Source organism: Nematolebias whitei, chromosome 17, assembly GCF_014905685.2.
Source record: "Nematolebias whitei isolate Nwh7 chromosome 17, NemWhi1, whole genome shotgun sequence".
Taxonomy (NCBI): Eukaryota; Metazoa; Chordata; class Actinopteri; order Cyprinodontiformes; family Rivulidae; genus Nematolebias; species Nematolebias whitei.
Window position 1 is genome coordinate 22,877,507 of NC_056514.1, and position 15,669 is coordinate 22,893,175.

The window sequence follows — 15,669 nt, forward strand, 5'->3', positions numbered from 1 at the left end:
TGCTGCATGTCAGCAGGGATGACGACCAAATTTAGACAAACCTTACATTCAAATGACACACAAGTACATATCTACCAATTTGTGTTAATTGTTCCATCTATCCAGACGTTTATTCAGTAAATTTACATCCACACTCCTGCACTAAAATAGGCCCTATCTGTTTTACAAATTAGGTAATGCTTTCTCTGCTGCCCACACACTCATTGCCACCCGTCTTCTCATGTCCTATGAGACTGTAAAAGCAAATACTAAAACTTAGACAAAAAAAAAGACCGAACAGGATGAAAAAATGTGGTGCTGTTAAAATACGTGTACTGTACATACAATTATATGTTGACCGTTACTGTATCTTTAAGGAAATACTTTCATTGCACTTTGTTTCTAGCAGGCAAAAGTAACTCTATGGTAATTTTGTACCTAAAAGTTCCTTCACGCTGTCTTGAAAAGTCCTTTCTGAAAAGGGGTGATAGTCAAGCCTCTATTTAAACTGACACATACGTCTAATTGGTATTCAGCCTAATATGAGTCACTTATGTAGGTGCCTGAGCTTTTGTATAAGTGATTTACTTTAGTCGTCATCTAAACCACATGTGCACCTGCTCAACAATGTGCAAAGATCATGTTCTTAAAATGAAAAAAAAAAAATCCTCTTCCAAATAAAATGAAGTTCCTACTTCTTTCCTATGAATGGGAAAAAGGGTTGTAAGCTCAATCATCCAGGTAGATAACAACAAAAACGGTTAAATCGTGTCATCTGGACCAGTTTCTTTAAGTGAGAAATGTTTCATCCCCCATTGAAAGACATGAGCTCATTTGGTGTTTGTTGTGCCTGTCAGGTGAACGGACAGAATGTTGTAAAGGTTGGTCATCGGCAGGTGGTCAACATGATTCGGCAGGGTGGCAACAGTCTCATGGTGAAAGTTGTGATGGTTGCCCGTAACCCTGAACTTGAGGACACTGCTCGGAAGAGAGGTAAGAGTTGCATTTTCCCTGTGAGTGTGTTTCTGATATGGCGACGCTGCTGACTGCACGTTTACTTTAATCTAAATGTCTGTTGAAATGTGGTTGTCAATGGTGACTGCGTGTGTATACAAGAACCCTAAACATGAAATCAACATTTGGCTGGCTTCCCTTGGCAGCTCCGCAGCAGACTAAAAGACTGACTCCTCCTGCCATCACCCTGCGCTCCAAGTCAATGACATCAGAGCTGGAAGACATGGGTAAGACGACAGAAAGAGGGTGAAGATTGGAACGATGGCAATAACTCTGAGAAACACAGCCATAATAAAAAAGGTGTAGCATTCCCAACGCATATCTCTGCCTTTCTCACCAGAGAGTTGGTCTAAGATCATCTTATTTTGAGAAAGACTGGAGTTATACCCATTTGGTCAAATCTTGAAAATAATGTTATGTGTAATATCATGCAATAATACAAATTCATGTGGAATGAATTAGTGCTTGGAGTTGTGATTCGCAGCTACTACCACATCAAGCCTTAGCTCAGTATTTGTAAAATTAACTGAGGTATAGCCATTGTTGTGTTGGATAAGGTTCATTAGCTATAGCAGCCATCTTTAATTAGAGTGACTGCAAAAGTTAATCAGTTACATATGTACACACAATGACTGGTACTTTACTTTCTGACAGTTTCATTAAGATTGGTTTACTAGTTCATGAGATATTTTGCTAACAGACAGAGTTGCCAACAATTATTGCCAAAGTTTTAGGTAAAATGATAACACTCTGTGTTTAATACAACTAAGGTATTTCTCAAATTTTGTATTGGCGATGATGGACATCAACTACATCCACTGAGCTCTGTTACTGTTAAATTCTGAGTCGTAGCCATTTTTGTGATTACTAAGATTGCCTAGCTGTGGCCGCCATCTTGAATGGGACTGATTCTAAATGTTAATCAGTTGTAGATGTTCGTCTATTGGTTCCTTTCTAAAACTTGCATTTAAAATCATCTTCTTGTTCATGAGCTATCTTGATAAGGGTATAGACACACACATTCACAGGCAAAAACATAATCGCTCCACCTTCACCTTCTGCAGCTGGTGATAAAAATCACCAGTTTATGTAAATTAAAAATTAAAAAAAGCTTCAGTAAAGTGTGATTTGAATTCTTCTTAGCTGGCTAGTGACAGTCTTTGACTCATTTGCACATTGATGTTATCTGTGGGGGAAAAAGGCGATAATTAAACAGTGAGGTTAAAAGGTATAAAAGCGGTATCATGTTGTCTTCTGATACTTGTCCAATTCTGTTAATCACAAAGAGTTCTCTCTCATGTCCCTCTTTTGTTGGACCAAATCTGCTGCATACAGTGGACAAAGGTGGGAGAATGGATTTTTGTACTCTCATGATCATTTCTGTCCCCATCACCATCCCTGTCATCACATCAACATTCACACCATTACATGTGTCTACGTATGTATTTCACCCTTTCATCTGCTTTATACACGGGACTTTGTAACTGTTCTAGTCACACCTAATCCATGTTTCCTGAATCATGTATGCAGCAGCTGCCTCACCGTGGAAAAAGAAAGCAGGTGAATATCAGACTTTATCATTGCTCACATCAGCCCCTGAGCTTTAATTGCAAGTTGTTTGGTGCTTTTTTTCCAGATTACGAGTCCTCTCAGGGTCCTGATAAGAAGAGGACAGTTTATCAGATGGCGTTAAGTAAGAATCTTTTCCCACAGTTTTTGTTATATGAGAGGGGGGTGATTAAAATGAAAGGGAAATTTATCAATTTAGTTTATGCATTTCTATTTTCATTTTCCCACATTTCCTGTTTGATCTTCATGCTCTTTCTGTGCACTAGACAAACTGGATGAAATTTTGGCTGCTGCTCAACACACTATTATATCAGACAACCAGGGCCAGAGAGGTCATGGAGGCAAGAGAGATCGAAGCAAGAGTACTGTTCCCAACAGCTCCAATGAGGTATTGTTGAGAAATAGTCCTACCTATATAGTCATTGTTATAAATAAGTATTCAAATGGATAGTTAGGCACAAAACATTAGCAATGTTTAATAGCCATGCATCAATGTTCCTGCAGTGCTAAAAAACAACCCCCTCTTCTATATCCGCTACATCAAGACATAGTTCATATTTAGTCATGGAAGTGACTAATGCTGGCTAAAGCCATGCCTTTCTACAAGACAACTTAGAGTTTAGGTCATTTTTTTTTTAAAGCTCTGCATGTTCTCCTGCCCTCACTGCACTTTAGAGAAAATGATTGGCAATGAACCACCCACGTGAAAACATGTGTTTAGGTGTGAGTCAGGTTGGCTCCATTCATTTATGCTAGGCCTGTTACACCAGCACAAAGACTGACTGGTCCTTTTGCATTATAATATGCAAAATCGACTTAATCTCAAGTGACATTTATTTATATTTATACAAATGCTTTGCTGATTCTTTGTAAATTGTGTTTAAACACTTGAAGCAACCCTACGAGCAGCAGTCATCAGCGAGCATTGTCCAAACTGGATCCAGTTTTGGCTACAATCAAGCTCATTTTCAACCAGGCCATGGTCCTCAGCATGCAGTCATGATGCGACAAAAATCTATCGGTAACTGCAGCTAGCATTAAGAACTTTGTCCAGCCTAAATATACATATTTTATTTACTTGTTTGTTTGATGATGCTTGTAAATTTGTGCTCAGGTGTAACAGAGGAGGAGCGGCAGTACCTTCACCCACCTATGAAGCTGGCCCGCAGCCTTTCTGTGCCAGGACCAGAAGATATCCCCCCACCCCCTAACACATCTGCCCCAGAGCCACCTTTATCTGCAGGGCCTTATTCTGGCCGAGGCCCTGCAATGCAAATCCCCCCCACATCTCAAGCGCACTACCAGTTCCACTCACAACCAGGGCATCCTACTCAAGTTCCTTGGGAAAGGGGAGGACCTAGTGGGATAAACCAGCAGACCATGGTCCCCACGCTCCGCAGGCAATCAGATGGACTTTGCATTAGAGAGCCTGAAGCACCTAGGAGAGGTGGTGGCAAGATGGGAGGGCTGAGGCGAGGCTACAGCAGCGCTACACCACCAACAAGTGCAAAACCTAAGCCTCAACAGGCACAACAACATCCTCCACATTTGCCCAACCGGGAACAGGGTGGAGGGGCTGGAAGAGGAATGGGAAGGCGGGGTGGTCGTGGAGCTTTGATTAAGCAGTCTAAAGTGGAAGATGGGCTAAGGCAACATCGAGGAAAAGGAAGTGCAACTAAAGAGAAGAGCTCCATACCCATTCCCACCATCATTGTCAAAGCACCCTCCACTAGCAGCAGTGGTCGAAGCAGCCAAGGGAGTAGTATGGAAGCTGAGCCATCTCAGGATGCAGAGGACCAAACCTCTAGAGAAGCAGCCTCTGACAACTCCAGTGCAAGTTTGCCTTCACCACTCACCTCCTCACCACCTCAGCCATCCACATCTACGTCCTTGCCTTCATCAACTGTTGCCCCTTCTGTTTCTTCACAGCAAAACATGGATAAGTTGGAATATACACCAACATTTGGTACAGCATTTGGAGGAGGGCCACGCAAGGAAAGAGAACGTTTAAAAGATATAAGAAGAAAAAGTGCCTCTTTCTTCTTATCATCTGAGGAGGACATCCAAGGGGAAGCAGGAGGTGGAACCGGAGATGGGGGAGGAGTTTTAGGGGCACAAATTCAGCCTTTACAAGGTTCACAAATGGAAGTACCTACCCCTCGACTTCGCCCTTCCAAGTCCATAGATGAGGGCATGTTTTCTGGAGATTACCACATGAACTATTCCAGCAGCATGCCCCCAGCGTTTGGACTTCCAGAGTACTCTTCTCCTATACTCAGTCAGGATGGACAGCCCAAGTCAGCTCCTTCAGTGTACGGTGCCCAGCCTGCCACTACTTTCATTCACCCACTTACAGGGAAAGTTCTGGACCCCTCATCCCCACTTGGCCTGGCCCTAGCTGCGAGAGAACGAGCCTTAAAAGATGACCGCAGAACACGCAGAGAGGACAGACAGTTTGGTCGGCAGTTGTCTACAGTTGGATCCTTTCCCACACCTGTTCAAACCCCAGCTCCTTCGCTTTTTGCAACCCCAACGCAATCAGCATACAATTCTCCAGTTTCTCTTCACCTTAATTCCCCGTCTACAACCACCTCACCTGCATCTTTAAGTCGACCACAGTCACCAAGAATTTTACGTTTGGGAGGAGGAGGTGGCGAAAGAATAGAGAGAGAAAAGGAAGGAGGACCTCGAGAGGGTCTTAGAGTTCGTTTTTCGGAGGACAGAAACAGCCAGTTCTCAACTCAGTATTACCCACAAAACACCAGAGAAAGAGAAAGGGAGATGTATGACATCAAACCTGCACCACCTATTCAGCCTCCTCCTCCCCCAGCTCAACCTGCTCCTCGCAGGCCTTCCTATTTGCAGATGGAAAACACTCCCAACACCAGCTATATTCCTCAGTACACTGTACCCACAGCACCATCACAGATAAATGATGGTATGGGACAGCCAAGAGCTGGGGCAGGTGGTCTAGGACTAATGGTTTTACCTCCACCAACTCCTTCAATAGATGCAGATGAAGAGTTTGTTTTTGCAGATCCCTTGCCCCCTCCTCTACAGTTTGCTAATGGTAAGAATGAAAGAATGCAGGATTTTCCTCATCATTATCAGCTTCATAGTCATCACTCTGCTTCTGCTGCTTCACCACCCCCACCTTCTGTTTCACCTCCCAAGCCCTCAAATGCTACCCAACCTACTTCGCAAGGTGGTGACTCTGCTGCCTCTAGCCTTACATCCTATGACAGCGAAGTGGCCAACCTTACACAATCAGCTTTCTCACCATCTTATCCATCATCACAAATATTTATCCCATCTTCCACCATGGACACTACTAGCTCAGTTGTTTCCCTGCCCAGCACATCTGTACACAGACCCCAGCCCATGTCCCTTTCCCACCCTTATTACAGCAGCTCTAGTGATCCCTTAGTAAGTGCTCAAGCTCCAACCCAGGATAGAGGCACAGCCACTCTTACAACTACCATGACCTATGCTACAACTACTATGACTGCAACCGCAGCTGCTACAACTACTACAACCTCTCTAGCATCATCTGATTACAGTATGACTGTAACAGGACACAAGGGTGGCCTCAGTACAGGGGGTAAAGTTGCTGACATCTCTCATCACACCATAGTTGCATCCAAGACTGGAGACTGGCAAGATGGTGTGGTAGATTCTGGAATTGAGGAGCTGGACAGTCATAGCAGTAGTGATCACCATTTAGAAATGCTGGGATTGAGTGGGTTGAGAAGAGACAAAGGAGGGGTTGGGGGAGATAGAGGAAAAGGGGGTCAACATCAGGATCCTTGCACAACCTACTCAAGAGGGCAAGCATTTGAGGTGCACTGCACCAAACTGGTAAACCCTGTGTTTCCAAAGATGACGCATTATAAGGAGGTGGAAGGGAGGGGCCCAACTATAGCACTACGTCGGCAATGCAGCACCAACCCTGCACCTTTGCAGTTGCAGAAACAAAGCAACCCAGAAGATGCTAGTTTAGGTAGAGCTCACATGGATGAAAAGAAGCACAAGCAGAGTCGATCCAAAATGGATGACGGCTTTAGCTCCACCCTAGCTGCTTGCCTAGAGAGGCCCATTGAGTCTCGTTCATTAGTCTGGAGTGACATTGGTGAACACGAGCAAGGTGAAGTTCAAAGTGGAAGTATGGTTTTGGAAGGCCGCAGAATTCCCTCCCCTTTCTCTGGTGTAAAAGCCAGCATAATCAATGAGCTAAGTTCAAAGTTGCAACAGATGGGTAGCATGAGGAGCATGGATGATTGGAGTCACTCACCAAAGTCACCTACCTTGCACAGGTTAGTACAAATGCTATGTTGGAACAAATGCATTTTAAGATTCAGAAAATAAATGCTTACAGTGTGGTACTGTTGTGTAAAATAGAATTGTCTTTTTTTAATTTGGCAATTTAGTTCTAAAGATAGCATTTGCAAGAACCTCTTCTTTCTACTTAGTTTCTACATTGTTAGATGTGTTTTGTATTATCAATTGCAAATGTTTTTACTATCAGGGTAGCTTGAGGGTAGGTATGAACTATTCATTTAGTTACAATATGCAAATAGTGCCATCAAATGTGACAACGTTTTATGCACTGGGATTTGTATTTTTAAACGTGAACTCTGAATGCTTGTTAGTAATGGGGTAATGTCAATTTAAGGTCCATTTTGTATCTTTCAGATATTCAGCAGATTATACTGACGCCTTTCACAGCCCACCAACTGGCCGCTCCACTTCGCCACTACCCACCTCATCTCCACAGCATCGTCAAATTCAGACACCCAACCTTTCTGCTACCCCTTCTGTCTCACCTTCTCCTCAAGTTCCAGTTCAGCGCAATTGGACCAGATCTCCTTCTCCACAGATGCCTACCTCCCCGGTACAGTCACATCCTCCCCATTCTCCAACCTACTGCCCATACCCAACATCACCTAAGCACAGGTCTAAGATGCGCAGGCAGACTTTTGATTTTCAATGCAGTCCCACTAAGGAGATGCGATCTTCAGTTGCCAGACGTCGGGCTCCCAGCCCTCTCATCTATAACACTGAACAGCCAAATCCCACTCCTCCCAGACCCTCATCTCTCCCTATCCTTCCCTCTACACCTGCCTACAACAACCCCTTTGACTTTCCTGGACCCCTCACTCCTCCATCCTCTGGCCTTCCTCTTGGAGATCCTTACTATGCTTCAACTCCTCCACTGTACTCTCCAAATGCTGTGCAAAGTCCAAACCCCATACTTTTCTCACACTCTCTCTCCCCCACTCATTTTCTCTCTGGAGCCTCCACCCCTATGCATCTACCTCCCAGCCCTTCATGTCTGAACTATCCACAGCTCAGCCCTGCTCCACCAGCCAAACCATTTGCCATCAAACCTCTACCCTACTGGACCAAGTACGATGTGGCCGACTGGTTGGCTTATCTAAATCTGGGTGAACACACAGAGCATTTTATAGACAATGAGATAGATGGATCTCATCTGCCTTCACTTACAAAAGATGACTTCTTGGATCTGGGAGTTACACGTGTAGGACATCGAATGAACATCGAGAGGGCCCTTAAGAAACTCACTGACAGGTGAGGGAGGACAAAAACAGGCTCTGGAGGATGTTGTGGCAACTGGGTCAAATGGTCCAAAAGGAAGCACTGGATGGTGAAGGAAAGTCAAAGTGTCTCATTACTTTCATTCAAGTTAGCTCGACCGTACTCATCTTTCATTAGATACACATAATATGACAAGTTCTCCTAATAATGCTCCATCAGTTTTTCCTTCTCCTTATTAACCTGCATTTTTTCAACACAATCATATTTTCAAACACACCCATACTTATTTTTGATTTGGCCTCCTTTTCTCCCCAGGCGTCTCTCCTCTCCTTTGCATGTCACAACTTCTCCTCGAGACACAGACTGAGAGAGTGAAGGACTGATTCAAAGATGACAAAAAAATGGATATAAACAAATTGACAAAGATGAACTATAACTGAAGAATTGCAAGAGATGAACAGTGGACATCAGCAGATTGTGTTTAAATAAGTCTAAGGCGTGTGCAGGAGGTTTGCTATAAAAATAGAAATTAATGTTGTGAAACTTGTGGAATGAGTATGAAGAAAGTAAAAATGTCTTAAGATTGATGCTTATCAAGTAAAAATATACTTGAAACTTTTGACAGGCAGAAATTTTATTAACACTGTTTTGTGCTGTAAAAGAATAAACACACGTCCTTGCTTGCACTCATAGTTTCACGCAACGTGACAGATGGATTCTCACACCATCTGCCGTTGAGCAGCAACAAGAAAACTTAAGTCTGAGTTTAAAGACTAACAGACAAATTGCTGCCTAAAGGCTAATCTTTAATTGGGCTTTAGCCCAATTAAAGATTTATATATTGTTGCTGAACCAGAGACTACTGAAAATAGAGACACGAAAGGCACAATTTAACATCTGTTTTGTAGCTTAAAGCAGATCAGAGTATTACTATTGGAGCCAAAATCTGATTGAAACTGTGAAGAAAATGGTTTTGTTTATAAATTATGATAGAAAAAAATCACTAGACATGAATAGTATTGTTTGTATACATATAAGTATATGTATCTGCCATATTTCCCCAAAGGATGCCCCAATAAGCTTTGTATGTTTGTACTTGCGAGCGCTAAATATATATTACATGTTAAACGAGATTCACTATTAGTAAAACCATTTGTTTTGTACTAAGTGCTGATAGCAATCATTCAGATAAAACTGGTCAGGGTATTTATATACAGAATTTACATTGTGGATAAAAAGACATAAAAATATTTAGAAAATCTTTTTTTTTTTTTATGAACTTCAGAACTCTCCCAAGAAGCCAGAGGACATTTCAAAGTGGGCTGGTTCACAAAGTCGTTAGCATATTTTCTAAGGGTTTATAGCTTGTTTTTGGCAAAAGTACAGGGCGAGGGACTGATTTTTTTCTCTTTAATGCCATAATGTTGACCGTTCACATAGATGCAGTGATCAAAAAGGGCTTTTTACAGATTTTGTTTTTGCCTGACTTCTTTCTGCCTCTGGGAGTCAACGCATCCAATTAAGTATTTTTTTAGTCAAATGCTTCTATTTACCTAAACTTTCTCTCTCTAATGCCTTTTCCCTGAACATATCCATAATCTTCTATCGTTTTTTTTTTTTTATGTTTGTTCTGATTTTTCACCAGTTGACAATCACGTTTCACTGTTCTACGTTTTATTCCATTCAATGAAATGCTCTTATCCACTCAACAACATCTCGTTGTGATCAGTCTAAAACTGCTGTATGTGTTGCATATAATCAAACGTGTTGGGTTTTTATTTTTTCACGCCAGTACAGCCATGGATTCAACTCTGACGCAAAACAAAAAAGCATAATTCAAAGCTCTGTATGTAAAGAAGACAATGACAGCGACGATAGCAAAATATAGTACAATAAAGATGATTATATTAAGTATTTAAATTTTTTAGGAATCTCTGTCTTCCAAATTGTGTGGACAAATTGAGGTTTTGTTTAACTTTTGTTTCCTTTTTTGTAAATGCTTTCTATACTGCTTGCCTTGTGTTGACATGAGTGAAACCGACCCGTTATTTTATGACTTAATGCAGATTTTCTCCGTGCTGACCTCAAACTATGACTCTGTAGTCTCATGCTTTTCTCAGAGGTGAATAAAGATGGAGCAGTAGTGTAGAAAGCATTACAAACTATGAGTTAAGAGTATTTTAGGTCTAGTAAAATACATATTGAATATAACTACATAGCATAAGTTTGCAGAGATTAAAAGTATATATATATGTATATATATATATGAACATATAAATTTATACATATATAATTTTTGTTTTGAATAAAATACAGTATATACTGATAAATATGATAGAGCTACAACTAAGGTGTTGAAATTAATGCTCAAATAAACTACGGCTCTGCTACCGTTCTCATTTCTCCTTGGATTTCTTCCACCGACACTTTCACACGATTCAGTCTGAAGAGCTGCGTTTGAATCGAGTTATTTGGCAGCAGCTTGCCTCAGCCTTGCGGTGGTTGTATACAGCATTGTTTGCAGGAGGACAGGACAGTTTTTGGCGAGTTAATTGTGCAAACGTTTGGAGCTCACACGCAGGAAGAGGATGAGATGGATTAACTTGAAGCAGCCCATCGATGCACTGCTGCAGGAAACTCGAACACAACTGCAAGGCATGAGAAACAATCAGAAACATCATAGATGTGAATTAGTTCAACATGGGTTGCTATCATGGTGGTCAGTTTAGTGAATTGTAAATAGTCTTTTGCTTTCATGTTTGGGATGCCAGTTGTCCAGGTTTTGTGTTTTGTTTAGCAAACTGACAGACTATTTTTCCTTGAAATGATGAAGCCACGTGATAATTTTTGTTTTTTCAAAGAGAAGAAACACTTCCACAAAGAATCCCTTACATGTGTTGCAATATATACCGCTTGCACAGGGTTCTTTAAAGGCAGCACGATGGATTAGTGGTTAGCATTGTTGCCTCACAGCAAGAAGGATATGGGTTCAAACCCTTGCTTTGGACCTTGGGTCTTTCTGTGTGGAGTTTGGATCGGATGACGCTTCATTATCCGATTTGTCATTTTTGTTTAATAAACAAAAAACAGTTTTGTTTTTTTAATTTTTTGTTTCAAACGAAAAAACAAACTGCTACACGGACCCTTCAGGCCCAGGCCTCCCTTGCAAAAGAGATCTGTGATCTCAGGACCTGGTTAAACACAATTTTAAAAAGATGCTTTGTTGCTAGTATTTTATGTGATCTGACATCTTTAAGTTGATTTTAAACCACATCATGTGCTGTCGCCGCAGCTTCGGTCCTCTATCACAAAGGCTCAAGTCCTGGCGTTGCCATCAATATTATGATTTTAGTGTTTCTCAGAATTACTACAAGTTTAAGAACTTTCACATTTTGTCACATGACTTGAAATCATCCGAATGATGTGTGTTGAGTACATCTTTAAGAACAAAGTTCATTAATGCAGGGCATTTATAGTCGATGTTAAAGAAATCGGACAATAAAGAACAGACTTTCTATAAGCTAATGATTTACAATTACAATTTTGTCAAAATGTTTTTCATTATTTGCTGTCACCATGACAGAAAACAGTCATGGTGACAGCAAATAATGAAAAATATTTTGTAGGATACCATGTACATTGTACCATGTAGGATCCTGCATGGTACGGACAATACTGGACAATAATGTTTTTGCAAAAGCAGCAATAACAAATTATGTTAAATACACTGTTGTTATAAAATTTTCTTTCTTGACCACTTTTTGTACCATACTTGCCGCCATAAACGTCGCACCGCCATATAAGCCGCATCAGTTCAAATATGTCTAATAAAGTTGAAAAAAAACATAAATTTGTGATACGTTGCCGTATAAGTCGCATCTATTATGTGTCACCGCTGACAACCTGGAAAAAATCGATTGGCTGCCAAATGACGTCCGCGGGAGCGTGCACGGGAGGACTTTAACAAGACTTTAACTAGATTCACACTTGAAAACAATTATTTGTTTGCCCAAAATTATATGAGGTGTGTCTCAGTTGAACGTTTCCTTCATAAATGCACTTTGATGGTCAAATCAGCTGCGTTTCAAAAGCCGATAGGCAGAAGCAGGAGGCCGCAGAGCGATGACTCACTGTGCATTTCTTTGAAATTTAACAAGATAACCAACTAAAAACAATTATTTGCTTAAATTATAGCAAAGGTCTATCTCGCTTGAACTTTTCATTAAGAAATTAACTTTAATGGTCAAATCAGCTGCATTTCGCCTGGGCGGTGAAATGCAGCTGATTTGACGTTTGCTCCAGGAGTTCCGAAGTGAGATAAAGGTGCTTTATATGGCAAGCCATGTGTCTCATTAATAGCCACTTTTACCCATTAATGAGAAGTTTGGCTTGCCATATCAATCGGTAAATGGTAGTGTTCAATATTTTTCATGTCAGAATGAATGAAATCATCAGATCTCAGACAAAAATTGGGTTAAAAATATGGGGGAAAAACATAAATATGTAACTTCACTGTATAAGTCGCACGCATGTTAATTCATGGAAAAAGACTGTGACTTATACAGCAAAAAATATGGTACATAGAAATAAGTTCATAGAGATTAATGTAACATTGACTGACTGCAAGAGCTTCAAGATGGTTTCAGAAGAGATATTTAATCATGAACCACATACCTGTATCTCTTAGGAAGGCTGTTTTACCTCACATATTTGGTTCATGTAGGTAAAACAAGTACACTAATTTAAAACAGGAAACTTTGTCTATAAATAATGAATTTGTAAATTTTGTGGATACTACTTTGAACTAAAGTGACATGCAAAACAATCCATGAAACAAGTAAATTCTGATTTAAATAGACTTTGTTTAACCAGATGTCTGATACGTTGCATAGCAAAACAGTGGTGAGAGCTGTTGTCTTTACAGTGAGAAGGTTGCTAGTTCAAAACCCAGTTTGGTCAATCTATTTGGAGTTGCATGTTTCCCCAGGTGCTCAGGTTTCTTCTCACTAACCAAAAACATGCATTTTAGGTTAATTAACAGCTATAACTTGTTACTAGGTGCGACTAAAGTGTTATTGATTGTCTTGTTTGTATTTTGTGGATTGGACCGTAAAACTGTCCAGGGTGTCCCCCACCTTGTGCCCAATGGTAACTGGAGATAGGCACCAGCTCTATGAGACCCACAGAAAAATCAAGTAACCAAACCTCATGCATTTTGTTTGTGCGACTGACGGGATGAGATTGATGTAAGAAGAAACTGCATCTGACAGCATAAATGATAAACTCTCTTCCCTGAAAGCGGTGGGAGAGGTGGCATACATTTGTTAAAGACAAAGAAATTGCAGCACTTGTGATTTATTTTCTTTGCCATTTTTCATTTTCTGTTTAACCTTTTATTTAAAGTAAACCATTTATTTTTACTACCTATTCGCCTGAGACAATGAAAACAGGTGACAGCAGCACTTCCTGTATAACAGTGAAAATGACCTGTCTGGGACAAACTGGCCTCATCACCCCCCTCCTCCTCCTCCTCCTCCTCCTCCTGCTGTCATATTTCCACAACTCCCCTCCTGACAGATTTCAGAGGAATACTTTAGTACAAGAACTGCTCAGGAAAATCTTAAGATATGTGTTAAAATAAATGTTTTACCATTTTAATTACATGTTTAAAAGCTTGTTTTTCGGTGTTAACAGGGAGACACGTCTGCTGAGAATCCCTTCAAACACTTGCTGCAGGGGTGTCCAAACCTGGTCCTCGAGGACCACTACCCTACTTGTTTTACTTGTTTCCCTGCTCCACACCGGACTGGATGGTTGAATCACCTTTTCATGTTCTGCAGAAGCCCGTCAATCACCCATTGATTCAAATCAGAACAATAAATCATATCCTGGGGTTTATAAAAAATGTTGCCAACACAAGAGACAAACAAACAAGCGCATTTAGACATGGGAAAAACATTATGGTCCTTCAAATGATTGCGTTTGTGAACACTTTTTACAGTGCTGAGCAGTATGAGGGCTGCTAGCAAGAAATTTTCACATGCTTCATTGAGCAAAATACAAAAAACCAAACTACTGATACTGAAACACTAAACACTGATCCAAAGTGGAGAATTACTTGATGAAAATAACAAAAATAACTAATTAGCCAAGAACAAAGTTAAGTCTTGTCCTCTGGACGGTTTCTTTATGTTGAAATGTTTCGTCTTTCAATCAAAAGACTTCATCAGTCCGAGGAGCCACAACAAACTCAGTCTTATAAATAGCATCTTCACATTTTGGGTCAACCAGTTTGATGGTGCTAAGATGGTTTCTGGAGTCCGCCCTCTCCCCCGCTGACACTTTTAAGGCAGCCATGGCCAAAGTGGTTCAAGATATCAAAGTTATTTGACAGAAATATATTTCTATCAAATAACAGCATGTAATAATAATCAGTATTAACAAAGATTTTTCTACCTGGGTTACTGAGCAGGAACTTTGATGATTAGCCAAGAGATTATTATGACCAAAAAAAGTGTTGAATAAGAGCATTGCTCGTATACTGGTATGTATTTACTGTGCTAATAAAAGCAAGACTCCATCTGGAGAACACCAGTGCTGGATGGATGGGGTTAAAGGTTTTTACTCTATCCATCCATCCATCCATTTTCTTCCATTTACCCCGGGTCGGGTCGCGGGGGTAGCAGATAAGTAGGGAGGCCCAGACTTCCCTCTCCCCAGCCACTTGGACCAGCTCCTCTAGGAGATCCCGAGGCGTTACCAGGCTAGCGGAGAAACATAGTCCCTCCAGCGTGTCCTGGGTCTTCCTCTGGGTCGCCTCCTGGTGGGACGTGTCCGGAACACCTCACCAGGGAGGAGTCCAGGAGGCATCCTAACCATAGATAAGGGTAGGAACATCGACCAGTAAATTGAGAGCTTCGCCTTTTGACTCAGCTCTCTCTTCACCACGACAGACCGGTACAGCACCCGCTTCACTGTAGATGCCGCACCTATCTAACTATCAATCTCCCGCTCCATTTTTCCCTCATTCGTGAACAAGACCCCAAGATGCTTAAACTCCTCCACTTGGGGCAGGACCTCCTCCCCGACCCAGAGGAGGCACTCTACCCTTTTCCAGCTCAAGACCATGGCCTCGGATTTGGAGGAACGGATCCTCAAAAGTTTTTGCCATGTAAGTTTAAAGGTGACATGTCATCGTGGTCCATCTCTGCCAGCTCATATCAGACCAGAAAGTGGCTGCAGCTATTAGACCTAAACTCTGGATGACACCCTTAAACTCCTCGTGTGTCAAGCTCTAAAATAAAAATGTTTGGTGCTTTCTAGGCTTCAACAAAGAGACTGGCGGGTCACAGAGATGGTACCTCCTCTGCTGCTGTCATGCACTCACTAACAGGCTCACATGACTGCGTGCCACCCTGACATGAATCTGTGGCCATGTGAGTAGACAAAATGAATGGTTCAGCATCTCATTAGCACCATATTGAGAGAGTCGGAGGGAGGGGTGGGCAGGAAGAGGGGAAGAAGGGGGTGGGGGGGGATTCCTCCAGCTGT

At 41.5% G+C, this 15,669-nt stretch overlaps 1 protein-coding gene across 1 annotated transcript in view; it reads left to right on the forward strand.

The window, feature by feature from the left end:
- The window catches only part of LOC119423941 (SH3 and multiple ankyrin repeat domains protein 1), a 34,461-nt gene extending 26,173 nt beyond the window's left edge, over positions 1-8,288 (forward strand). The window contains exons 17-25 of the mRNA XM_037691371.1: positions 837-972; positions 1,140-1,220; positions 2,329-2,337; positions 2,524-2,553; positions 2,630-2,686; positions 2,829-2,950; positions 3,457-3,583; positions 3,677-6,875; positions 7,255-8,288. Of these exons, the coding sequence (XP_037547299.1) occupies positions 837-972; positions 1,140-1,220; positions 2,329-2,337; positions 2,524-2,553; positions 2,630-2,686; positions 2,829-2,950; positions 3,457-3,583; positions 3,677-6,875; positions 7,255-8,155 (4,662 nt within the window). The 3' untranslated portion in view covers positions 8,156-8,288. The remainder of the gene's footprint in view (positions 1-836; positions 973-1,139; positions 1,221-2,328; positions 2,338-2,523; positions 2,554-2,629; positions 2,687-2,828; positions 2,951-3,456; positions 3,584-3,676; positions 6,876-7,254) is intronic.
- Positions 8,289-15,669: the final 7,381 nt, after the last annotated feature.